At 43.7% G+C, this 26,634-nt stretch overlaps 1 protein-coding gene across 1 annotated transcript; it reads left to right on the forward strand.

Annotated features, from left to right (window-relative positions):
• The first annotated feature begins 346 nt into the window (after window positions 1-346).
• MCRIP1 (MAPK regulated corepressor interacting protein 1) lies at window positions 347-10,816 on the forward strand. The gene is made up of 5 exons (XM_063456212.1): window positions 347-431; window positions 6,578-6,637; window positions 6,773-6,894; window positions 7,802-7,903; window positions 9,256-10,816. The coding sequence occupies exons 2-5, from the start codon at window positions 6,630-6,632 to the stop codon at window positions 9,318-9,320; spliced, it is 297 nt and encodes a 98-aa protein (XP_063312282.1). The 5' UTR covers window positions 347-431; window positions 6,578-6,629; the 3' UTR covers window positions 9,321-10,816.
• The last annotated feature ends 15,818 nt before the right edge of the window (window positions 10,817-26,634 follow it).

The raw sequence follows: 26,634 nt of genomic DNA on the forward strand, positions 1-26,634 counted from the left end.
TAGGTAATATTATATATTAATACTGTGTGTAATACTGTCTGGGGGAGAATGATATTAATAATAAGTAATATTATATATTATATATTAATACTGTGTGTGATACTGTCTGGGGAGAATGATATTAATAATAAGTAATATTATATATTATATATTAATACTGTGTGTGATACTGTCTGGGGGAGGATGATATTAATAATAAGTAATATTATATATTATATATTAATACTGTGTGTGATACTGTCTGGGGAGGATGATATTAATAATAGGTAATATTATATATTATATATTAATACTGTGTGTGATACTGTCGGGGGGGTAGGAGCACGTAATCCCTCTCTCTCCCCCCCTGTTTGCGTCACGTGACCTGGCACTCGGCGTGACGTCATTTCCGCTCCGGGCCTGCCAGCTGAGAACCGGAGGGACCTCGGACGGTGAGTAACCGGAAGTAACGGCGACCGGGGATCCCGGACACTCAGCGCTGAACACATTAACCCTTTCATACCGGCTGTACTGAGAGCCAGTCCTGTGTGAGCTGGCAGGGAATGGGCCCCCAGGGGCCACTCTGCTCTAACATCCCCCACCCCCACAGCTTGCCTGAGTGTGAGTGAGCTCAGTGTTTATATCTCATAGTGTGAGGGAGCTCAGTGTTTATATCTCATAGTGTGAGTGAGCTCAGTGTTTATATCTCATAGTGTGAGTGAGCTCAGTGTTTATATCTCATAGTGTGAGTGAGCTCAGTGTTTATATCTCATAGTGTGAGGGAGCTCAGTGTTTATATCTCATAGTGTGAGGGAGCTCAGTGTTTATATCTCATAGTGTGAGGGAGCTCAGTGTTTATATCTCATAGTGTGAGGGAGCTCAGTGTTTATATCTCATAGTGTGAGGGAGCTCAGTGTTTATATCTCATAGTGTGAGGGAGCTCAGTGTTTATATCTCATAGTGTGAGGGGGCTCAGTGTTTATATCTCATAGTGTGAGGGAGCTCAGTGTTTATATCTCATAGTGTGAGGGAGCTCAGTGTTTATATCTCATAGTGTGAGGGAGCTCAGTGTTTATATCTCATAGTGTGAGGGAGCTCAGTGTTTATATCTCATAGTGTGAGGGAGCTCAGTGTTTATATCTCATAGTGTGAGGGAGCTCAGTGTTTATATCTCATAGTGTGAGGGAGCTCAGTGTTTATATCTCATAGTGTGAGGGAGCTCAGTGTTTATATCTCATGGTGTGAGGGAGCTCAGTGTTTATATCTCATAGTGTGAGGGAGCTCAGTGTTTATATCTCATAGTGTGAGGGAGCTCAGTGTTTATATCTCATAGTGTGAGGGAGCTCAGTGTTTATATCTCATAGTGTGAGTGAGCTCAGTGTTTATATCTCATAGTGTGAGGGAGCTCAGTGTTTATATCTCATAGTGTGAGGGAGCTCAGTGTTTATATCTCATAGTGTGAGGGAGCTCAGTGTTTATATCTCATAGTGTGAGGGAGCTCAGTGTTTATATCTCATAGTGTGAGGGAGCTCAGTGTTTATATCTCATAGTGTGAGGGAGCTCAGTGTTTATATCTCATAGTGTGAGGGAGCTCAGTGTTTATATCTCATAGTGTGAGGGAGCTCAGTGTTTATATCTCATAGTGTGAGGGAGCTCAGTGTTTATATCTCATAGTGTGAGGGAGCTCAGTGTTTATATCTCATAGTGTGAGTGAGCTCAGTGTTTATATCTCATAGTGTGAGGGAGCTCAGTGTTTATATCTCATAGTGTGAGGGAGCTCAGTGTTTATATCTCATAGTGTGAGGGAGCTCAGTGTTTATATCTCATAGTGTGAGGGAGCTCAGTGTTTATATCTCATGGTGTGAGGGAGCTCAGTGTTTATATCTCATAGTGTGAGGGAGCTCAGTGTTTATATCTCATAGTGTGAGGGAGCTCAGTGTTTATATCTCATAGTGTGAGGGAGCTCAGTGTGTATATCTCATAGTGTGAGGGAGCTCAGTGTGTATATCTCATAGTGTGAGGGAGCTCAGTGTTTATATCTCATAGTGTGAGGGAGCTCAGTGTTTATATCTCATAGTGTGAGGGGAGCTCAGTGTTCATATCTCATAGTGTGAGGGAGCTCAGTGTTTATATCTCATAGTGTGAGGGGGCTCGGTGTTTATATCTCATAGTGTGAGGGGGCTCAGTGTTTATATCTCATAGTGTGAGGGAGCTCAGTGTTTATATCTCATAGTGTGAGGGAGCTCAGTGTTTATATCTCATAGTGTGAGGGAGCTCAGTGTTTATATCTCATAGTGTGAGGGAGCTCAGTGTTTATATCTCATAGTGTGAGGGAGCTCAGTGTTTATATCTCATAGTGTGAGGGAGCTCAGTGTTTATATCTCATAGTGTGAGGGAGCTCAGTGTTTATATCTCATAGTGTGAGGGAGCTCAGTGTTTATATCTCATAGTGTGAGGGAGCTCAGTGTTTATATCTCATAGTGTGAGGGAGCTCAGTGTTTATATCTCATAGTGTGAGGGAGCTCAGTGTTTATATCTCATAGTGTGAGGGAGCTCAGTGTTTATATCTCATAGTGTGAGGGAGCTCAGTGTTTATATCTCATAGTGTGAGGGAGCTCAGTGTTTATATCTCATAGTGTGAGGGAGCTCAGTGTTTATATCTCATAGTGTGAGGGAGCTCAGTGTTTATATCTCATAGTGTGAGGGAGCTCAGTGTTTATATCTCATAGTGTGAGGGAGCTCAGTGTTTATATCTCATAGTGTGAGGGAGCTCAGTGTTTATATCTCATAGTGTGAGGGAGCTCAGTGTTTATATCTCATAGTGTGAGTGGGCTCAATGTTTATATCTCATAGTGTGAGTGAGCTCATTATTGTTTATATCATCTAGTGTGACTATGAGTAGCCTCATGAGTAGCCTCATGTGCATATCCTATCTAGTGTGAATACAGTGTATCTCATTCGGTGTGAGTATGGGTGTAGTGACGGTCACACTGTGTATCTCATTCGGTGTGTGAGTACGGGTGTAGTGACGGTCACTCTGTGTATCTCATTCCGTGTGAGTATGAGTGTAGTGATTGTCACACTGTGTATCTCATTCACTGTGAGCATGGGTGTAGTGACGGTCATACTGTGTATCTCATTCAGTGTGTGTGAGTACGGGTGTAGTGACACTGTGTATCTCATTCGGTGTGAGTACGGGTGTAGTGACGGTTACACTGTGGATCTCATTCGGTGTGAGTACGGGTGTAGTGATGGCCACACTGTGTATCTCATTCGGTGTGATTACGGGTGTAGTGACGGTCATGCTGTGTATCTCATTCGGTGTGAATACGGGTGTAGTGACGGTCATGCTGTGTATCTCATTCGGTGTGAATACGGGTGTAGTGACGGTCACACTGTGTATCTCATTCGTTTTGAATACGGCTGTAGTGACGGTCACATTGTGTATCTCATTCGGTGTGAGTACGGGTGTAGTGACGGTCATGCTGTGTATCTCATTCGGTGTGAATACGGGTGTAGTGACGGTCACACTGTGTATCTCATTCGGTGTGAATACGGGTGTAGTGACGGTCACACTGTATCTCATTCGGTGTGAGTACGGGTGTAGTGAAGGTCACACTGTGTTTCTCATTCGTGTGTGAGTACGGGTGTAGTGAAGGTCACACTGTGTTTCTCATTCGTGTGTGAGTACGGGTGTAGTGAAGGTCACACTGTGTATCTCATTCGGTGTGAGTACGGGTGTAGTGACGGTCACACTGTGTATCTCATTCGGTGTGAGTACGGGTGTAGTGACGGTCACACTGTGTATCTCATTCGGTGTGAATACGGGTGTAGTGACGGTCACACTGTGTATCTCATTCGGTGTGAATACGGGTGTAGTGACGGTCACACTGTGTATCTCATTCGGTGTGAATACGGGTGTAGTGACGGTCACACTGTATCTCATTCGTTGTGTCCATGTCAAAGCCTTCCTGTACAATGTGTGATTCTGACAGCGTATATTCCTTTTGCACTTTAGATGTTTAGAAATAAACCTTTGCACTCCAGTCAAAACATAACTTATGGGAATGTGTTTCTTATTTGTGCTATTACAGAGGAAACCTATATCTTCTGCCGATCGGACTGATCTCACCCATAAATAGAGTCCATATAAAAGGCCAGGCCATTCTGATTGAGATACAGAACCCCTAGACTCTCATTTCTCTCCAGTGTATCTGATACCCCTCTATGCACCATGATCGATGGGCACACACTGGATTGACTCTGACTCTTGCCCTCTGGGCCCAAACAAGCTTTGTTTTATTCCACCTCCATTGTTCCATATGTTAGCTTGGTGTGGTGTCTCTACTTACTATCCCCTCTGCCGACAACCGTACTTCGCTCCCATTGTCTGTTACTGACAGTTGTTTGACGAGTCACCAGTATTATGTCAGAGTAGAATTCCATCCTCTGTTTACTTACCGTAGGTGTATTTGTTTTTCATAATTTTTAATTAGGTTTTAGTATGTACATCCTGTTTCAAAACAAGAAATGCAAAGCCCAGCGCTCCCTCAGTCTGTGTGATGTATTTCTAGATACACATCAGCAGTAAGAGTTTTTAATCGAGTTCCCTGCTACTTAACAAGTCATGCATCACGTTTATAGTGCAAGTTAAAGAATAGGAACAGCCATACAGATCATGTTATTCAGTAGTAGTAACCATAGTGATACAAGTAACAAAAGCAGTGACCCGATGCAGTTGCTATGTTATTTAAATAACAACAGTGATTTTGACAAAGCCTACATGGAAAAACAAGCAATCAATATATGTATCTTAACCGCTAGATTTAAGCATTTTGGTTAGTGGGCCCTCTATCCCCCTCCCACCCCCATGAAGATTACCTTTTTCCACCACTGAGACAGAATCCACATGGCAGTCCAATCTTTCTCCTGTGACATCATCAACCTTGATACCTATTGTTCAGTCAAATGGGGCATCCAGTGCATGCATGATTGTCTCTGCGTCCACCTCTGCATTGAAACCGGTGCTTACACACAATGCCTTGCTTGCTGACACCATTTTTAAAATCCGTTTTAGTCCCGAACCCCTAGAGGCTGGCTGCCTCATTAATGTGTGATTACAATTCTATGGTCATTTATATGTGCCTGCAGGGTTTAGCTCAGGTGATTCTCTCAGCCAATGAGCCAAGTAAGAGGTCAAACCATCCAAAACCGATTTGACTATTTACCGCGGTGGTGTAGGGGGAGGGAGCCAGGTACTTCTTACACCATATCCACAATTGCAAACTGTCGTGGTTATGGTGCGTTGAGTAGTCTTTGGAAACTATAGGGCTCTCCTCCCTCCCCGAGGTGCAGAACAGGTTAAAAACCCCATTATGTTACTTACTGAGTCCAACGCCAATGTCCCTTTAAGCAATGGTCCAGGGGGACAGGTTTGCAAAACATATCAATAAAAATAAGTTCAATAATAATGCTCCGTTCCCTGTTTTGTGAATAAACCCAAGGTGGGTAAAGTTTTGACAAATCAGTGGTGATGTGTACTCCCCATTGTACTATTTGGTTTTCTCTCTGTGATGTTTGATAAAACAAGGATGTGTACTGATGCTCATAGAAGCGTACTGAATAATTTGTAAGTATTGCGTCAACATGCAAATGCACACGTGTTATATTTGGAGGAAGGGTGAGATTTATTAAACCGTTATGAAAAGTGTTTTGGGTTTTTTGGTTTTTTTTTTATTATTATTATTTTATTTTTGGTCTTTAATCTGTTTGTATTTATTAGATTGTTGTAAAAATAATTTGTAAAAAGCGTCAGGTGTTTTCAGATTGATTTCCACCATTTTGTTTGCAGGAATTGTTTTTTTAAGTAAAGACTGGCAAATTCAACACAGAACCATCATGGCTCAGTTTTGGGAGTTTAGCTTAAAGAGAATGTTTATATAAAATTTGCCCCATATTTTGAATACACTTAATAAATCATGGTTTAAATAATATACAAAAGATTAAGTTGAGTTTCTTGAAAAGATTTTTATAGCAAAATAAATTTTTTAAAATAAAAATGCTACTGATATTTGGATGGCCAGAAGGGAATCTCCCATTCATTGTGATCTGTGATATTATAGCTCCTGTCCTACAGATGTTTATAGGAGAAGTAGATTGCACACACCACAGGATTAGTGGAACGGCTCTATAAACCAAGCGTGCCCATATTGTAGTTGCTACAGATTTAGAAACCGCTTAGTTTGCTACTTAGTGAATTGGGCAGCTGTTTGCAGAACTATGGCCCGGTTCCCTGTCCGCTCACACTGCCCCCACAAAATGGACAAAACTGACACACGTAGCTGACACTGATGGTTCAAGCTACAGCATTGTGAGAATTGTGTTTCCAGAACTTGAGATCACTAATATGCTGATTTATAGAACATTTGATTACCGTAATATACTGCAGTCGTGTTTTACGCAGGCCGTTTCTCTCACAATCTCATACTCTGCCATGTATTTCATCATGTGTTGATGGGGAGCTAATTACAGTTTGTGATTCCTTGGTTTCTGGTTCTTCCTATATGACGTTTCACCAAGCTCTTTCTACTTGTTCCAGCACGTTGACTAAAGGGACCCAGATTTCCAGACAGATTGCTGACGGCTCCGAGATGAATAGGTGAATTTATGAGAGATGTTGAATTCCAAGTCTATATCTGGGGACATTTGTGGGATGTCTTGTAGCATTTGTCATTGTAGTTGAGAATATGATTCTGATATATGTAGACGCTGACCCGTTACTTTATTTTTTTAGCTCCACAGGTACACGTGTAGTGTATAACGGCGGCAAGCGACCTACAAGCAGCACGCGCTCTCCAAGCAGTAGTGAGATATTCACGCCAGCCCACGAGGAAAATGTGCGCTTTATCTACGAAGGTTGGACTTTCATTGTTTTATTTATTTCTAGGGGAAGAGTGTACTCCGTGCAAGATAGAGAGTATTATAGGCTCAGTGTGGGAAACTAACACACAAGGTAGAATACTTCATCTGTTTCTGGAGCCCATGACTTGAGACCAGGACGACACGGTTACAAACATGTATTCTTATTGGTATAGTGACCTGTAGCAGGTTAGTAGATACCTCCCCAGTGCATTAAGGGTAGATTTACTGACTTTTCTCACCCACTCATCACACTGCTCTCCATGGCCGCTTCACAATTATAGCTGAGATCATCAGTTCTGATGATCTCAGCCAATCCAGTGCTTCGCCATAGAGAAGCATTAAGAGTCTAGTGCGCATGTGCTGCGGTGAAGATTAATAGCTATACAGAAAGGGTAGTAGTTACTTGGAATAACCTTCCAGTGCACATTGTACTTGCACAAAGTAGACTTGGGGTGTGCATAGAGGAGTCCCGAAGAAGAAATAAGCAACCTTAATCTAAGTAATCCCCCTGCCCTGCACATGGGGAGATTGAAAAGCATGAAGCTAATCCATTTCTTTCATGGCTATCGCGGGTGTTTGGGTTCCTTACATGTTACCAAATATCTCTCCATACATATAATGTGTGTATCCATTAACCCTTGTTCTCAGTCACCCTCGCTCTCATTGTGTCTGCCGGTCTATCTAAACACTTTTATGTTATCTTGATAAAAGCCCTATATGGGGCTGAAATACCGCTCTGTGTGTAAATTGCACTTGCTTGCTTCAATAAAGCAGGGTTAAACTTGAATATTAAATATGTTTTGGTTTACTTGTGTGTGTCTGTTGTATTTTTTTTTCTCCCCCTCCCCGATTCATGCTTCTACTGAATAATGCCCAAAATTGCATTTTTTATTTCCAACAGCTTGGCAATGTGTGGAGAGAGATCTGAGGAACCAGGTTTCTGGCATGGATCGAGGGCTGGTGGAGGAATATGTAGAGAAAACCCCAAGTAATGCTCTGAAATGTAAGTATTTTAAGCTAAAAATGGAAGCTGGGTACCATGGAACGACTCAGACAAAATCTCTCAGGAAAATATCCTCTTAAAGGAACACTACAGTAATGGAACACATATGTAGGTTCTCGGCCCCCAGTCTGTGGAGTTTAAAGATACTAAACGTACCTTTTCTTCTTTGTTGTGCCAGGTGTTGCTAGGCAACAATGTAAACACTGCTTACTCTGAAAGGGCAGCATTAACATTGCTCAGCCTGACACCAGAACTACTACGTTACGCTGTATTGGACTATACTGTCTCTTTATTGAAGCATGTCACCTTCTTAACCCTTCTTGGTGTGACTTGTTTAAGCAGCTTCTCAGGGTGTATGAACAAGCCTGTCAGCGCAGACCTCTCAGACCTCTTTTTTTTTCTCTTTTTTTTAAACTAACAATGTCCTATTGGACATTAATAAGTAGCCCTTCCCCACATTCCTTTTTAAAAGCTGAAAAAAATACTTCACACTTACCTGGAATTCCGCACTGGCTGAAGCTCCCAGCATTTAGGCTAAAACGCTAATAAAGTGGTCATGGTGATTGGAGTAAGCCTGTAAACGGTACATGACTTTTTATATAACATATGGTATACAATTCCCTTGCATAACCAAAACAAATATTTTGCTAAACCGTAAATGTTAACCTATATTTTACCTAAATTGTAAAATATATGTTTAACTATCAATCTTTCTCCTGCCACTCTCTACTTTCTTTTATTTTTTTCTTCTCATAAGTTATTTGACAGTAATCCACTAATCCACTTGGGTTTATTAGGATAGAGTTAATGTCTGTCGGCATAGTTTATCTATACCTGCACATTAACCCAAACCTCAGAACCCAAAGCTCAATAGTTCAGCCTGTATTTTCCAATACCTGATGTGATAGTGAACATATGTACATTATTCTGAATTTGTACAAACCCACATCAATGTCAAAGTTAGTATGTTGTTGATTAGTTACAAAGCGAGGTGGGAATAGAAACTCCCTTTTCTTATTTTATAGTCATAGTCTTATTTCATTGGGGAATATTTAACGAAGTGGGCCATCGTTACTTTGCATCATGTGTCTGCATTTTGGTCAAAATGATTGAACTCTGCTGGCAGCTTCTCACTAAATAGGAATTCTACCCATCACTGGCAGCTAAATAAAACTAGGTTCTGTAGCATGATAACGTTCAGTAATGTAAATCTCCCCATGTTGATCAGTATGCGTGCACCATCTACTGCATGACTTCTTTTTTATTTTATTTTAATAAGGGCGGGTTTGTTCATTCTGTGAGAGTGTGTATGAGATAATCTAACGCTAGCTCTTTCTCTCTCTCTGTAACAGCCTTTAAACCTGTCGATCTGAACGATTTGAAGAGGAGAAACACACAAGACCCCAAGAAATCGTAACCTGACCGCGTGACATTTCAGTTTGGACGCACTTTTATTTTCCTCCATTTCGGTTCCTTATTTCTGACATAAAGAGGCTGCTCTTGAACTTTACGTTGTGGACTAAGCAGAGTTGTCCTGAAACGGGATCTTCAACTGCCCACATCCTTTATGAGCCTGTCTGACCCACATCCTTTGCGTCCTATACCCACATACTGACAGATTACTGAACTTTTTATTTCTTTTTAACGGGAAGCTGAGTGTGCGGGCAGTATATGCGTTCTCACCTTGTGCTGCCACTCTGGAGTTTCAAATGGAATCGCTTAAAATTACAGCTTGACAGGCTATTAAATTGTTCATACTACTGTGTGGACCTGTGCACCTTCCTAAAGGCCCCCGAAAGGGTATATTTGTACAAATAACATCTTTTACGTGTTGGAAGACACTATTTTATATTGTGTGTGTATTTGTACACTCATTAATAATACAACTATATCACCAGTGTCATATCAGCCTTGTGAAAGCAGAGGAACACAAGGTAGAGTGGTGACAAGTGTATCACAGCCCCCTTACCCCAAAGAGGAGTTTACCTGCTTGTGAGTGGATGTACTTTACATTTGATGGTAGACAAGTTACTTATTGCAGTGACAGAGTCCATGAAAGGTGGGAAGTACATTAAGTCCTTACATAGAAATCAGTTCACGAACTGTTTAATAAATAAGGCTTTGGCAGTCATCTCCACCAACATCCCTTAGTACGGCCATGCATTCATAATCCGCCCCACATTTGACGTGCTTCTCATAAGGGAGACCCCACAATGTAATGGTAAATTGGCTGCATCCCCCGACCTTCAAATTTGTGGATTTTAAACCCTGTTCAAATCAATCAATGGATAAACGTTTGTGCTATTTTTGTCAAACATTTAGCCCCACAGTCGCGAGTAGGAAATTATTTTAATTATTTAAATGTTTAGTTATGACCCCATACACAGACGACTTGTAGGGGAATTGTCCTGTTTTCCCTGAGCCGTTTTATTCTACTGAAACATATGGTAGAGGTAAACATATAGCGCTGGCATCTTCGGAGGTGTAAAAAACGCTTTTTGACTTCATTTATCTGCATTACAAAGCGGACACACGTGTGCTGTGACATCCTTCCATTGATGGCTTGTACACGTATGCTCCTTAACCGTATCATGAGATACGTTTACTTTGTATACCAGGCTGTGCATGGGCAGCCTGGCGCACAATGTAACATTAAACTAAAAGTAACGTAGCATAAAAATTAAAGCACAAATCCTGGTTAACTTTTAACTTGTGCAAATAAATGAAAGGTAATAGGGTAAAATGAAATAGAGAAAAAAAGATCTATGCATTGGGTAGTTGTTTCATATGACTGGTGCAGTTTAATTGGCAAGTGTGTGGTTTTTGTTCCCCCTTTTTTTTTTTTTTTTTATCTGTTACTCTGGAATATTCACATTTGTTTTAAGTTAGCGCAGTAAAATCTGTCGCACCTGGTTTGGGAACGTTTATTTCTATGTGAGCTGTAACTTAATTCGAGAGTCTATATAATCCTTGTACAATACTTTATACACCTGCAACATCACAGCCCATGGAACCTGCTGACTGCACTACAATAGACCAGCAGCCAGGGACCTGGAGCAGAACAGCAAACGGCTTCAGTGAAACCTTAACCATGTGAGCGACGAAATCTAGTGTGAAGTCTGGATTTCAATAAAAAAAAAATTGGAGTCAGCTGTGTTTTCAGTTTGGCTAATCTTGCTTGCAGCTTGACGCTTATTACTAGTTGGAAACCCTAGTTTTAGGACCGTGATTGCTAGCAGAACCCCAACACAAGTGTAGCACACAACGCATAAAGCGTTACTCCAAGCATCATGGCCACTTGAGTGAGTTGAAATGGTCATGATGATTGAGATGCTCTCAGTCAATGAAAGACGATTATCTACAGAGTTGTCAGCAGAGGAACACGGATCCTGGTGGGGTCCTGGGCAAGAGAGCACACAACTGCTAAACCCCCTTGCCCCATTAAGTTGATCCGAGCCAGGGTACTCCTTGCTTCATAATCACTAAAGAGGTCTGATTATGATAATTTAAATTCTATTGATCACCCTAACCAGCAGCATTAGCATCAAGGTAGGAAGAAAATTTAAATTCTATTGATCACCCTAACAGCAGCATTAGCATCAAGGTAGGAAGAAAAATTAAATCTTTGGAGTGGTATAGCGGGTAGATGTGTTGTCAGATCACAGGAGTAGAATCATGGGTGACCCTGTTAAGGCGGAATCCAAATGCATGACGCATGCGTATTATCAGGAGGCCATGGTCGATAACAGAATTTGGCAGCGACTCACACTGGAAAGGACAGGCACATAGATAAACCGTATAAAGTTTTACTCTACAATCCGTTCTTACTCAGGCATTGGTAAACCCATCGGATCAGATATATGCATCCTTTAACCATGGTGTTTAGACGTAATTCCTAAGCGTAACTAAAGGAAACCAATATGGCTTACCACTGCACTGGCTATACCACTGCAAGGCATTACACTACCCCTCACTGCAGATAGAGGTTAAATATATTGCATCTCCTCCTGCTATCGGCCTTCCCATTATGGAGGTAACCAGTGTGCTTTAAGCACTACTGGAAAACCTTTTCCTTGTGAAAAGCTTGCCTGCTCCAGCACAGGAAAGCTGCTGGTATTTTCAGTGTCTGGATAGTAACAATTCGCTTGTCAGGAGCTCAGATATATGCTTTATATCAAGCTGAGATGTTAATCCAATCTTAGAAATGAAACGGTTTGTGTTATAGAAGGAGAGATGGGGGGGGGGGTCACTCGCTGTATCTCTCTGCAACATCTGATCTATAAGATTGTCGCCTGTGAATCCCCTGCAACTCCTCTACTCCAAACAGAAACCTTCTGCTAAAGCTGTGCAGTGTTATAAACAGAACTCTAAAAGTGACCCATTTTTTTCAATATCCAAAAATTAATCCAATATCTAAAAATAAGCTGAAAAATACGTTTTGAAACAGAATGAGACGGCAGCTTTGAACCATTTGGCCTATCTAGTCTGCCCAATTTTTTTTTTGAAATCCTTTTTTAGTCCCTGGCCTTATCTTATAGTTAGGATAGCCTTATGCCTATCCCACGCATGCTTAAACTCCTTCACTGTGTTAACCTCTACCACTTCAGCTGGAAGGCTATTCCATGCATCCACTACCCTCTCAGTAAAGTAATACTTCCAGATATTTTTTTTTTTACATTCTTTATTTAGTTTTCTCACAGTTGTGTCTTAAGGGACCCGTTGCGTGCCTATCGCGGCTTATGTTGGGCTTGAAACTACAGGTTTCTATAATCGTTTTCTTAGTCTTCTTTTGTAGTAGTAGATCGTATGCCCAGGTGGGCATGTTGAGCAGGGGCTGTCACATAAAGTCCCCAAGTCACTCGCCTGAGCGTGCTGTGCCCTGGGTTTATGAGACGGTCGAGATCGTCTGCTCAGGCATGGGTTTTGCCGCTTCTCGGTTATGTGGCTATGCTTGTGTTTGATCTATCATCAGTCTGCGTCCTGTTATCGGTTACCTGTGGGTGTCTGTGTTTGCTGTCGTGGGTGATATGGTACGTTGTGGGGTAGCTGTTTTTGTTTGTGTATGTTGACGGTTCTGGTGTTGGCAACACTCGTTGAATGGTATATTTGCCGGTTGTTTGTGCATTGGTTTCGTGTATAGGACCGAAAAAGGAGAGAGGGAGAAGAAGAGAAGAGAGAGAGAGAGAAAAAAAAAAGTGTGTGTGTGGGGGGAGGAAGGGTAGTAGCGTGAGCATACCTATGATGCAGGGCCCCTGCGTGCATCTAAGGAAGCTCCATGGGGTGCCCCCTCTCCTCCCCTCATTCCTTCTTGGTCCCGTCTGTGCGGCCCTCTGAGACAGAAATACTGTCCATGGGTACCATGTCAAAGCACATTTATCCGAGTGTCCCTGCAGGGATGCTGTCATCATTTCCTTGTCGTGTATGTCCTCTTCTCTCTCTACCCATTGTTGGAAGGTGGGAGCTTCCGTGCTCTTCCAGTGTGTGGGGATTAGTGTTTTTGCCGTTGTAAGTAAGTGTATGGTAAGGCCTCTTTTGTATGCCTGTGGTTTAAGAGCATGTGGTTTAAGAGCATGGTTAGTGGCTGAAGTGGAATGTCGGATGCCGTGATGTCACAGATTTGTTGGTTTATCATGCGCCAGTACGGCGCTATCCGGGGACATGTCCACCAGATGTGTAACCCCGTGCCTACATCAGCTCCGCATCTCCAACATTCGCCTGGTATTGATTCATGTACATGTCTGAGGACGTCTGGCGTCCTGTACCAGTATGTTAGGATTTTGTAGTTGCTCTCCTGGTCTTTCGTACTAATGGATCCTTTATGCGTCAGCGTGAAAATTTTGGTCCATTCCTGTTCCGTCAGGTTAACACCCGTTTCCCTTTCCCATCTTGCTGTGAAACCCAGGGGGGTATTGTTAGTTTCCGCCTGTAGGACCGAGTATAGGGCTGAAATTCCATGTGCGAGTTGCTGTCTTAAGTTGCATTGTTGTTCTAGGTACCCTAGGGGTCTGCGGAGGTGGCCCTTGCCTGACAGTTTGGTATAATATGTTTTGATCATGTAATAATGAAATACGTTCAGTGTGGTGGGTCTGCGGTCTGGCATCAGGTCTGTCAGTGATTTGAGTCCGTTGTCTGTGCTCCAATGGCGCAAGTGCACCCAGTCGGAGGCCTGGAAGTTTGCAAGCGTGGCCGGGTGTAGACCCTCTGCAATTCTCAGGTTGCGCGTTATGGGAGTTAGTGGGCTTGGGGACGTGGTGAGCTTTTTGGTGATCCGTATTCCATACCATATTCTGAGGGTCGCGTCGATCATGGGGTTGTCCGTCCGTGCTTCCTCGAGCGTAGCGTCCCCAAGCCAGAGCACGGCGGGTATGTTACCCCGGGCTTGGAGTTTTTCCATGTGTACCCAGTGCTTGGAGGTTGGTTCAGTGTGCCAGTCAACCAGGCATAATAGGTGGGTTGCGTGGTAGTACGCGAGTATGGAGGGTAGGCCAGCTCCTCCCTCAATCTTTGGCCTCTCCAGTACTGACCTGCGGATCCGGGCCGGTCGATTGTTCCAGACAAATTGGCGTATCGCTGTTGTTAGGGTGCGGAAAAAAGCTTGCGGGATGGTAGTGGGTATTGTCTGGAAGAGATACAGCAGCCTCGGTAAGATGTTCATCTTGACCGCATTAATGCGGCCAAACCAGGTGATGTAGCTGGGTGTCCACCGTCTCAGATCTCCCTGTATAGCCGTAAGGAGGATTGCAAAGTTCATTTGGTACATTTGTGCTAGGTCCGCTGGGAGCCATACCCCCCAGGTATCGGAGTTTAGTAGCGCACAATCTGAACGGGAAGTGTGCACGGAGGTGAGATGCCGTGTCTGCCTTCGTGGAGATTTGTCCAGATTGAGCTTTTGATTTGATACTGCCCCGTATTGCTTGAACGCTTCTAGTAGATTAGGGAGTCAGATTCTGGGTTGTTCCAGGAAGAAGAGCATATCATCGGCATATGCTGATACCCGGTGCTCGCTCCTGCCGTTGCGGGACCCCGTTATTCCCCCGTCCCGTCTGACCGCCTCCAGGAAGGGCTCTAGAGAGGGCAAACAGGAGGGGGGACAGGGGGCAGCCCTGACGGGTGCCATTGTGGATTGTGAAAGACTCCGTTAGAGCGCCATTGATGCATATTCGTGCCGTTGGTGTTGTGTATAGTGCAGCTACCCACGCACGGATATTTTGGCCGTAGCCCATGTGCCGCAGTGTCTCCGACATGTACGTCCAATCTACCCGGTCAAAAGCCTTTTCGGCATCGGTGGACAGGAGTACCGTTTCCGTTTTTCTTTTTGTGGCTGAGTGGATGACATTCAGGGCACGGATGGTATTGTCCCTTGCTTCCCGTCCGGGTATAAACCCAACCTGGTCTGGGTGTATCAGGTCCGGCAGTGTTGGAGATAGTCTGAGTGCAATGGCCTTGGTGAAGAGCTTCAGGTTGGCATTGAGCAGGGAGATCGGACGGTAGCTGGAGCAGGCGGAGGGGTCCTTACCTTCTTTTGGTAGTATTGTAACCACTGTGCGTAATGTATCTGTCTCTAAGTGCTCACCGTGGCATATGGCGTTAAGCCCTGATAGGAGCTTCGTAGCAATATGTCCCGGAATTTGCGCAAGTAGGTTAGTGGTAGTCCGTCTGGACCAGGGGCTCGGTACGATTTGGAAAGTTTCAGTGCGGTGGCCAGCTCTTCTATCGTCAAGGGGTGTTCCATCTCCGCTGCGACCTCCGGGGCGTGTCGTTCCAAGTAGTCTGTGATGCGTCCCGCGGGGTTCTGTGATGCCGTATTTTGTCTGGATTGCGTTTGGTTATATAGTTCCGAGTAGTATTCCCAGAAGGCCTCCATGATGCCTTTGGGGAGCCTGGTGGTGTCTCGGTTCTTGGTGTGAATCTTGTGGATGTGCTGACTCCGGCGTTTGTCTCTGAGCATTTTAGCCAGTAGTCTCCCACTCTTGTTAGAGTGTTCGTAAAAGTATCTGGACGATTTTCTCATGTTGTACAACAGCCCCTGGGAGAGTATATTACGGAGCTCGTGGCGCTTTGCAGTAAGCTGCAGGTAAATACCGTTGTCCAGTGTGCTTTTGTGCTCTTGTTCAAGGTCAGCTATCTGTTTCGTTAGGGTGGTTATTCGATGTGTTCTGTCCCGTTTGTGTCAGGTGCTCCCGCTAATGAAGTGGCCACGGATGACGCATTTATGCGCTTCCCATATGGTCAGCGGGGAGACGTCCGGCGTTTCGTTGGTTTCAAAGTACCGGGACAGAGTTTGTTCTGTCTGGGTGATAAGTGCTAGATCGTCCAGAAGGCTTTCGTTCAGTTTCCATTGTCGCCAGATATTATTTTTAAACCTTTGCCCCTCTAATTTAAGACTATGTCCTCTTGTTGTGGTAGTTTTTCTTCTTTTAAATATAGTCTCCTTTACTGTGTTTATGTATTTAAATGTTTCTATCATATCCCCCCTGCCTCGTCTTTCCTCCAAACTATACATGATCCTTTAAACTTTCCATTTTTTTCATGAGCTTTTTTTAAATGATGTGCTGCAGAAAACGTTCTTCAGTACCTAGGAACTACACAAAATCCACCCTCTCCAGAGAGTCTAGAGCAAGGGTTCCCAAAAGTTAGATCCCCAGATGTTGTAGAACTACAACTTCCATGATGCGTTGCATGCCTTTAGAATGACAAAGCATCATGGAAGCTGTAGTTTAAAAACATCTGGGGATCTACCTTTTGGGCACCCTTGTTCCAGCATTTTGGAACTCATTGAGGGCGCTGCCAATATCTCAGCAGCTTCAGACACCAATGTACCAATACCGGAGAGGAACAGTTCGAAGGACCAGAGAAGATGTGTCCTTATCAATGTTTTTGCTGTTCATTCTGTTGCAGACTGACGTGACATTCACTACTTTAAGATGTACTATGGACAGAGTTGGTTCTTGCCATCTCTGGGGCAACTGGTACCAGTACCAAATTATTATAGAACAGCTGATATGTAAGGCCATGTTATATATCAAAGAAACATTAATCAAACCTTCAAATCAGTGAACACAATCCTTTGAGATGTGCACGGGGAAAAATTAGTTTCGTGTCAACGTGATCTTTTTGCATTTCTGAAATGATCGATTCGAATGCCTCTTTATTAATTCTGATTTTTCATTTGTTTAGTAGAAAACTCCCTAATTTGCTATCCTTTGGGCCATTGACATATTTAGGGATGCCAGATTTGGGAGCTATCTACTAAACAGCTGAAAGATAACAACAATAAACAAATCCCTTTTCGTAAATGTGCTCTTTCATTTGTTTAGTAGTTTTAATTTTCTATCCTTATGAAAACGAATGGATCAGAAATCTGTTTTTTTTCCATAGAATCGGATTCTGCAGAATCAGCCTAATCTGAATTTGATTCGAAATAAAACAAATTGCACATGTCCATTAATCATTAAAGATTCAAGAATATAGTTGTTGCTAGTGCATGAATATAAACAATAACAACACAATTTTATTCAATAAAAATAATGGTACTGAAGAATCCCCCCAAATAATAATAATTAAAAAAAGTCAATGAATCTAAACGGTAAACTATTAAGTGAATACGTGTAATATGTCTACCTCTAATGAGCCAAGAAATGAAAATAGATGGACATTGATTTAACAGGTCCAATGCAAATCTATCTGCTTTGCGAATGTTCACACTTGTATCCAATGTTAACTGTGTAGAGAAAATGGAAGCCTACAAAAAACAAATTGATGTTTGATCCCAGTTTACGAATCAACCAAAAAAGCTTAAGTTTTATTTCTAAATGTGGATGCATTGTTCCTGCAGTACATACAATCTAACACTCGTTACAAATCGTTTCTGCTGTTTCTAGAGGTTGGAGCACGTGGGCCCTTGGCTGGCAGGTAGAATCACACGCCAGCCTTAAACAACAGCGACAAGCATTGGATCACAACAAAATCCCTTCTCAGCCCATTTCCATGTTTCCATGGCGTAGGAAGATTACCCATTATACAGATCAATCTTAAAATATATGTACAAACAACAAGGAGAATACTAGTAAACCTGGAGGATGCATACACAAATGTAATAATACACCTGCAGGGTACTTAGTATAAAGGCCAGCAGTCTCAGAGTTAAAATATAACTTTTAATAATCAATTTAAAAGTAAGTAAATGTGTCAAGAAAGAAAAAAAAAAATAGATAAGGACAGAACTCACAATAGTGAGGAGAGAGGAGATCAAGTTACTAAATCGTAGAGAGAAAGATGCCACACATTAGAAGGTGGCAAAATAGTAAAAGCACAGGAGGGAGAGGGTAAATAGAGAAAATCTAAACTCCCAAATCCCCAGCGTTCCCTTGAAGAGCCGTTAGTCGGCAAAACGCGCATCGGGACTAACAGAGGGGAGGGTGGAAGTTACAGATAGGGAGGACGCTCCTGTGTGATAAATTGTATTATACCTACTCACCCCCCTCGAGACCTACCTTACCGATTTGTTTTTAGTTTAGGACAGTAACTCTTTGAGCAGGCAGTGATTTTTACCGCAAGGCTGACGATTGCAGCTCACTACTTAGGAGTTAGTTATTCCGACAGTGTGGGGATCTACCGTAGTTATCTTGGGAAAGTGAGGGAACGCTGGGGATTTGGGAGTTTAGATTTTCTCTATTTACCCTCTCCCTCCTGTGCTTTTACTATTTTGCCACCTTCTAATGTGTGGCATTTTTCTCTCTACGATTTAGTAACTTGATCTCCTCTCTCCTCACTATTGTGAGTTCTGTCCTTATTTTTTTTTTCCTTTCTTCTTTATTGACACATTTACTTACTTTTAAATTGATTATTAAAAGTTATATTTTAACTCTGAGACTGCTGGCCTTTATACTAAGTACCCTGCAGGTGTATTATTACATTTGTGTATGCATCCTCCAGGTTTACTAGTATTCTCCTTGGTTTTTGTACATATTTCATTCAGTAGGGGTTATCCCCCATTCTATCTCAGCAGTTTGACATACTCTCTCTATATAAAAAACTATTTTTCTAATCTTAAAATATAGGATATTAGGGAAAGCCTAACAAGTGAACATCCTCACGAACCTGAGCTTGAGAAAAACAATGACATCCAGCAGCGCATAAACACAACCTTTGCCCGATTCTGGTCCAGGCTCAGAGAAAAGATGCAAACTCCCCAGACAAAACCACAAACCCAACCACCTAAGGGCGAGCAAAACCACAAGCACAAGGTGCGGAGAGAGGCATCCCGGAAGCATAGGGAGGCGAAACGGCAGCATGTGAGTGAGACGACACCCTGCACAAGGCGCCCCAGGCACCAGCTACCCGTACGGAAAACCCGCACTCACAGGCACCCCAAACAGACTCCCCGGGGTCCCCAACCGCGCACACCCATCAGACGCCCTTATAAACGAGGTCGAGCTCGCGGTCAGGGGGATGGGAAAAAAAGCAAAAACAACGCCGCCTCTACAAGAGAGCCGAAAGCCAACACGGCACGGGGAAACACACCTTAGAGTCAGACCCGGAGAGACAGAGGATCTGACCCTCAACCAACCTGTAACCCACAGAATGGTGACACACACCCAGGCTGAATCCAGGAAAATGTATGGGGCACGGAACTGGCGAGACACCATAGCCAAGCATCTGAACATATCTGCCCATATACTGCTCAAGGCATACACAGGGCACGGAGAACTCATACAGCATCAGGTCGCTGACCTCCCGGTGAGAGGCATTGGCTGAAGGAGCCGACGGCGCTACAGTTGACTTCCCCCAGCCATACCTAATTCTTTGAACTGCCCGATTTATATTGTCTTTTTGATTTGCTTTCTCATATGTTTTATACACAACTCGACTAATGACCAGATAGGTCCACATAGGACCGTTTCCAGGCACATAACACAGCACAACATACCTGACTACAGTTTAGGGACCATACACACCGTACCAGCTGTAGCCATACATTAGTACTGCTACCACTTAACACAACGACACAGCGGCATTGACACCCCAATCATCACATATAGCTGTGGGACATAGCGACACTGTGCGCCCCTCCCAGCCACACGCACTGCTCAAACCCAGAAGCGGCAACTAAGCGACATATCCCCCCTCAATAGCACAGTCAGATGACAAAACTAACAACCGCATCAGCCCGCACACTGACTATCAACACACTACTGTTAGTTTTTTCTTAAAAACATAAAAATGTGCATTGTTTATCACGCCTTAACACTGTTTTAACATGTTACTTGGAACGCTAGCAACTGCTGCTGGGGCACTGTGAGCAATTTTGTACAGTTTTACCTCTGCACCAAAAATAAAGAATTAAAAAATAAATAAAAATATAGGATATTAGCCCTTAGATAAAGAGAACCAGGCTATTCACATTAGCATATTATTTATACATTATTATTTAAAATCATTATTTTTTAAATCGCAGCTGCAAATATTAGAAAGGTTGTTGGAGGGAATGCATCCTCGTTTAGTTTTGGCATTCATTTTTTATTTGATTAACTATAATTTAAATAACCTCTGTTCTTGAAAATTGTGAACCATAAACCGTTCAATAAGTTACATTCGAATTCGCCACTAGGTGTCACCTCATGTCTTTCTATCTCGGAACAAAGCAGGGTGCTATTGATCAGTACATTCATTCTCACCTAGTGTCCTGTCTAATAGTCTTTTATAGGATTTTTGGTATGTGACGGAGCCACAGACTTCACTAGAGGGGGATTTGTAGAGAATTGAGATGGGGATTGCAAATTTTAGACAAGACTAATCTAACTAGGAAAATCCACAAATTTAGAGGTTAGCAGGAACCTTGATGTACTGTCCCAAGTCAGCAGGTGGGCTAGGTCTTCCGAATCTGTATACTTATTGTTTGGCAGTGCAATTAATACAAATTGTCATGTTGCATTCGCCCCCAGATAAACATATGGGGTTAGATCTGGAGTCCATCATCATGGGCTCAGAACTGCCACAATTTTGGATATGGGTGCCAAGAAAGGATCGGCCACAAGTGCGCACCGCCTGCCTCGGCCTTATTAAACGCAATAAGAATTTGGGACCTTACAGCTGTCAAATTTAACCCCATACATTCGTCCTCCTGGTTACGCCTTATCTGTGCAAAAAAACATTTAAACCCTGCTTAACAGCAAGAGATTTCAGGGGACTCAAAAACACAGGCATTTAACACTACAGGCATCTATATAATTCTGGTATAATTTGTTCATTCCGAAATCTGAAGGAACCAGAAATCTGAAGGAATTAAAAATACAGGTACTGGGGGCGGGGCCTGACTGCCATGGAGGGAAGACGTGCCTGACTAGAGCTCCCTATGAAAATTGGAAAAATAACTAAAAAGGCACTATTCAACTCACCACACGAGACCCCAAGCGACTTACCACCTCCAAGCTCCCACGGTGAACTGGTAAAGCGGCCCGTGAGTGGACGAGGGGCAGCAGAATATACCCGCGAGGGCATGCGGCCTGGTATGTGCTGGGCGGGAGAGGCGGCCGACCTCCCAACCTGGAGCCATCCGGAGACTAAAAGCTACGAACGGGCACCCCGCAACCCCCCCCCCTTGGACCGGTGGGGGTTATCCCGGTCCACCCCAGGGGGTCTCCCCCGACACAGTGCTTATGCCGGTGAGAACGACCGGAGAGACGAAGGGCCCACCCACAATGGCGGAGACCACGAGTTCCCCAGGCAATCAGGGTGCCAGGCCCGTCTCTTAGTCCAACCTGGACCGCATCTTCATGGACTTCTGGTTGAAACTCGAACAAGTACTGCAACTAAACGACACTCGTCCACCCAGCTCAAACCATCCAACTCGACAGTCACCCCCTGACCCTCAACGGCGGGGAGCTGAGCCAGCGAAATGCACAAAAAAAAAAATGGCGTCGGAAAGGAAAGCGTGTACCTCACCCGTACAGAGCAATCCCACGAAGGACACTGCAGAAATCAAGCAAGGGCCCGCTCCGGACACCCGCAGCCACAGGGATGACCCCACGAGGGCACCAAGGTACCAACCGTCCCCCACCCCGTCCCCCACCCACTCCCGATCACTTACCGCACCCAAGGGGAGGCCCCAAGTCCTACAGCATACAGCAGGGGGACCCACAGACGCAGCGTGACGGCTCTCGCCACTGCCCGAGCTCGAGGAGCAGCACAAACTCGGCACCTACCCCCACAACGAGCTACCTGTCAGGAGTACCTGCGTCTCCGGTCGGGTCCCGAGGTGGAAGATCATGGCACCCTGTCTGCCTCAAGGAAGGACTATCCTTCAAAGCCGCCAGAACCCCTGAGAGGTGTAGGCTGAAGGACAACCCTGCTGCCTGGCAACACAGAGTTACGTTACTCCCTGCCTGCATCAATCACTCCGGCTTCGTTTTCAGTGGCACACATATCAGCCGACTGCCAAGTCATATAGACATTCTTTCTGCACCTCACATTATTTTTATTAGTAAATATTATCTAGCAACTTGTCACTTCTTATAGACTATCTTGTTTCACTCTCTTGTAATACATTTAGCCACTTTTCAGTATGCCTATATCACACAGACGGACATTTAACGCTAACTAGGCTCCATCTTTAGCTATAGGAGCTTTTCATTCTTATAATGTCTGTATACTCAAAGCACATAGCGAAAGCACCTAATGCGCAAACCAGCGGACAGGTCCACTAAAGGGACACCTCATCACTACATAGCCTAGCCATACACTCTGTCGAATTTTATTAGATGTATGCAACACGATAAGTCAGGGCAAGTTATACCCTCTTGAAATGTATACGTTAAAAAAAAACCTGTGCAGTATTCTCAAATGCCAACAACTGATTTCATATGTTTGTCGCTTGAATTTGTCAATCTTTGTTTTTATTGAGGCAAAAGTTGGAACGTTACAGAAAGTAAAACAGGGGGTTAATGCATGAAAAGTACAGGTTATGCACAATTGGTTTATACAAAAATTGCATGTACTCCCGAGAGTAACGGCCTCTTTTTTTTTTTAATTAAGAGTTTCAGCAGTAGTGTTATTCTTACGATATGACAGGATTACATTGTGTTCTTCCTAACCACCTAGAAGGGATCGTCACTTTGCCCATCGATTGGTGACGTGGTTTAGGGAAAGGTAGGAGTAGAAAAAACATGCTAAGACATCGCTTTAGAGGATTAAGTCAAGGACATATGGTTCAGTGCTTAGTGTTTTAAGTCAAAGTAAAAGGAAGACAGAATAGGTCTAATATACTACCAATAATTAATACACAGGATAAGAGCAGTATTTAAACTAAAGGCATGCTTAATAACATAGATTAGTAAACTGCAGGTTACAGTAAACAGCGTTAGGTGTAGGAGGATATAGTCCATTATAGCTGCGTTGCTGTGTGGCGTGGCAGCAGTCTAGGCCGCGGTGCGGCGGTGGTAGTTGCTGGGAGTCATCCTATACCTTCAGTCGGCATTGGTAAGGCACATGCTGAACAGTCCCATGCATTGGAGTGATCGGCACAGGGCGCGGGCCCCCTCCTGCCCCAGGCCCATTCAGGGGTTGACATCTTCTGACCACTGGCTCGATGGCTCTGTGAGGTCGAGGCAATCCCGTTGTGGGTGCAGTTGGTGCCGGATCTCTTTCGCCGCCAGCGGCGGGCATTCCTCCTGCAGGGTGGTCGATGCTTTGGAGGTATATCCCTCCTGGCACCCGGGCTGGGTGGGCTGCGTGGTTGCGCGGTATTCTTGTGGGTAGAGGCTGTGCCCGGAGTGGGGCGCCTCTGCCTCGTGTCTCTCACCTCAAGTTTGCGGTCTGGCCTTGGTTGCGGTTTCGCCTTTGTCTGCATGCTGCTAGGTCGGTTCTGCTTGTTAGCTGCCGGCTGGGATAGCCTGCTTGCCCTCTGGGCTTGAAGCCTCTGCTCCAGCTTGTGCCAGAATCTTGCAAATGCTGCGTTTATACGTTGGTGTATATCGCAGGGCTCCCCTGTGTCAGGCATGCTGTTTGAACTGCGGGGGTCGCTTGCCGCCGCCATTTTGGGTTCCCCATGCGTTAGGCCGGTCTGGAGTTGCAGAGTACAGGACTGCGTGGTATGCTTGTGGTGCCTGTCGTTGGGTTTGGACCGAGATGTCCCCCATCGGTCCAGAGGGGGGGGGGTAGGAGATGACTGTTGCGAGGGATCCTTGGCCGGGTCGGACAGACTGGGGAGCGGCCGTCTCCCTGCTGCCCGGTCTCCGGTAGGCCTCCGAGTGTTCTGCCCGGTTTCCAAGAGGTGACGGGTCAGAGTTTGGTACCGGACGGTACCCCCTAGTTTCCCCAGCATGTCGGGTGCCTTCCGGTCGTGGTCGTGCCGATATTTGGGGGTATCACTCCCGAAAATTGTCGAGTGGAGCGGGAGCTGAGGCACAGCACGACCGCTCCGTCCGGATGCTAGGCTCCGCCCCCCTGTCGCTTGAATTTGCAACTGCTATTGTGGCATTGCTAATGTACATGTCTAATCTATGCACAACTAAAATAAAGAAAAAAAAAATACAGGTACTAGCCCTCTAACATTCTTTGAGAAGTTCTGCATTACAAACACACAACAAAAGGGCCTCATTACCACTATCTTCAGACATCTCCCTGCGGGAGGGGAACAGGATATACCATGATACATCACACAATTGGAAGAGGACTTCCTGCACACTTTAGATGCGGCAAAAAAGACTTCCATATGTGTTAACCTACAAGAACAATCATATAAGACGATGATAAGATGGTACGTCATCCCAGTGAAATTGCAGCATGTGGGCAAAGCCCCAACGAAAAATTTTTGGAGGGGTTGCGGGCAAAAAGACAAACACATCAATACATGGTGGACATGTTCTATGGTACATCAGTATTGGGAGATGGTGAAACATGGTGAATCTTGGTCTTTTCTATTGGCCAAACCTCCAGAGGGTATCCACACCAAATGTACAGAAATGATTGAACAAGATCAAGTTAGTAGCGCGTAGAGCTCTGGCGTTGAAGTGGTTTGGGCACTGAACTTCCAAGTCCTGAAATGGTCCCTATAACAGAGTTCTTCTGTTCCATCTAATTATGGTTTATGTTTGTGCATTTTGGCTTTGCACAAACATCAACCATATTTAGATGCAAGAGAAGAATTTTTCTGTTATAGTGACCTCCTTGGGGCCTACACAAGTGGTTCCCGCCTCAGTCCTCATTGCGCATTATCCATCCAGAATTTAGGCATTTCCCAATAAGGATACTGAAAAACTCAGGACTGTTTGTGTGAAGGTGTGCCTTGAGGACCTTTTAGGGAACCACTGGCCTAGATGGTCCACTCTGTCCACCACGGTTACATAAGTACATTTTAGTGTATTCTTTCTACCTATAGAATAACTTTCTATAATGTTATTGCTGAGCATGTACCTCTGTTCTCTAATGACTTGCTTTCAACATGTCTCTTGGGAATTATAAGTTTTGCATTTATTTATCTCAAAAGCGATTGAGAGACGGCAAAAGCGATTCACGGTAATTTGTTTATGGGCAGCTAATGCAGTTTAATAAGAATTTGTTTCCGTAACCAACATCCGACCCATTAGGTGTTCCCCTGGGGCATGAAGACACATGGATGCTTCGAGTATTTGTTGTTTTGATTCTTTGTTTTAAAGTCCCCATACGTGGCCAGTTCCAGATCGATGGGACAGTCATTAGTAACTAGAGCAAAGTTATTAGCTGTGAGTTTCCTTGCAGACTTATCACTCACAATTTTTCTGCTTAGGTTTTTTGGACACTCAAACATTGCTGAAAATGCACACAACCATCTAGCGATCTAATCCTAAATCCCACCAGTTGAGTTATTTACTCAAGTGTAAGGAACTGTCCAGGTGAATTCTAGGCCAAAATGAATTATTCGTTCAGTAACTAACTTCCTATACAGGCCATAATATATCTTATGTCCTTGACTAACCTGCAAATCCAGTAGAGAGCGTAAAGTGGATTGGATATTGGATTGTATCACTATTTATACGCACACATCCCATCAAAATTCTGATTAATTCTTCAGGTATGGTAAAAACACATATTTTAGCAAGTTTGGCACTTTGTTGTTTATGAGCGGTAGTTTTCTTGCTATAAAAAACTTTGTCTCAGGGTGAAAACATGTGGATTGGCAAGCACACGCTAAACATGTTGATGTCAACGTTCCATTGGATTTTAATCCCTTCATTTAGTACATAGTCAAAATTTGTTACCATTTTTTTTAATGTTTGCCTTTTTTGTGTGTAAAATATATCCTTGTATGCTTTGGCAAGCTGCAATCTTGTTTTACAAATCAATAAAACAAAATCAGGTGTTGTTATAGCTCTGTAAGAAAAAAAAAAAAAAAGATTTTATAAGAAGCCGAAATCTGCATCTTATTCCTTTATAAGTATTAATTGTTCTGAGAATTGTGGAGCATTGACAGGAGAATTGCAAAATATAAATTCTGCAGCCTGCATTATTAATGCAACTGCAATTATTAATTCTGCATTTAAAAAACCCATAAAGTATTCATGTGGGTCATAATTATTGTAGGTTATAATAAGTGCAATCAATCATGGCACCAGCTAGCTGAATTAACACCGCCAAGAAACATTTGGTTTATTGTACGAAGGGCATTGTATATTGAGGTAGGGACAGATGTCCCGAAACGCGTGTACCACTGTTTACTCTTCATTAAATGTGGGTCACACTAGCGGACCCTTGCA

Source organism: Pelobates fuscus, chromosome 5 (assembly GCF_036172605.1).
Source record: "Pelobates fuscus isolate aPelFus1 chromosome 5, aPelFus1.pri, whole genome shotgun sequence".
Classification (NCBI taxonomy): domain Eukaryota; kingdom Metazoa; phylum Chordata; class Amphibia; order Anura; family Pelobatidae; genus Pelobates; species Pelobates fuscus.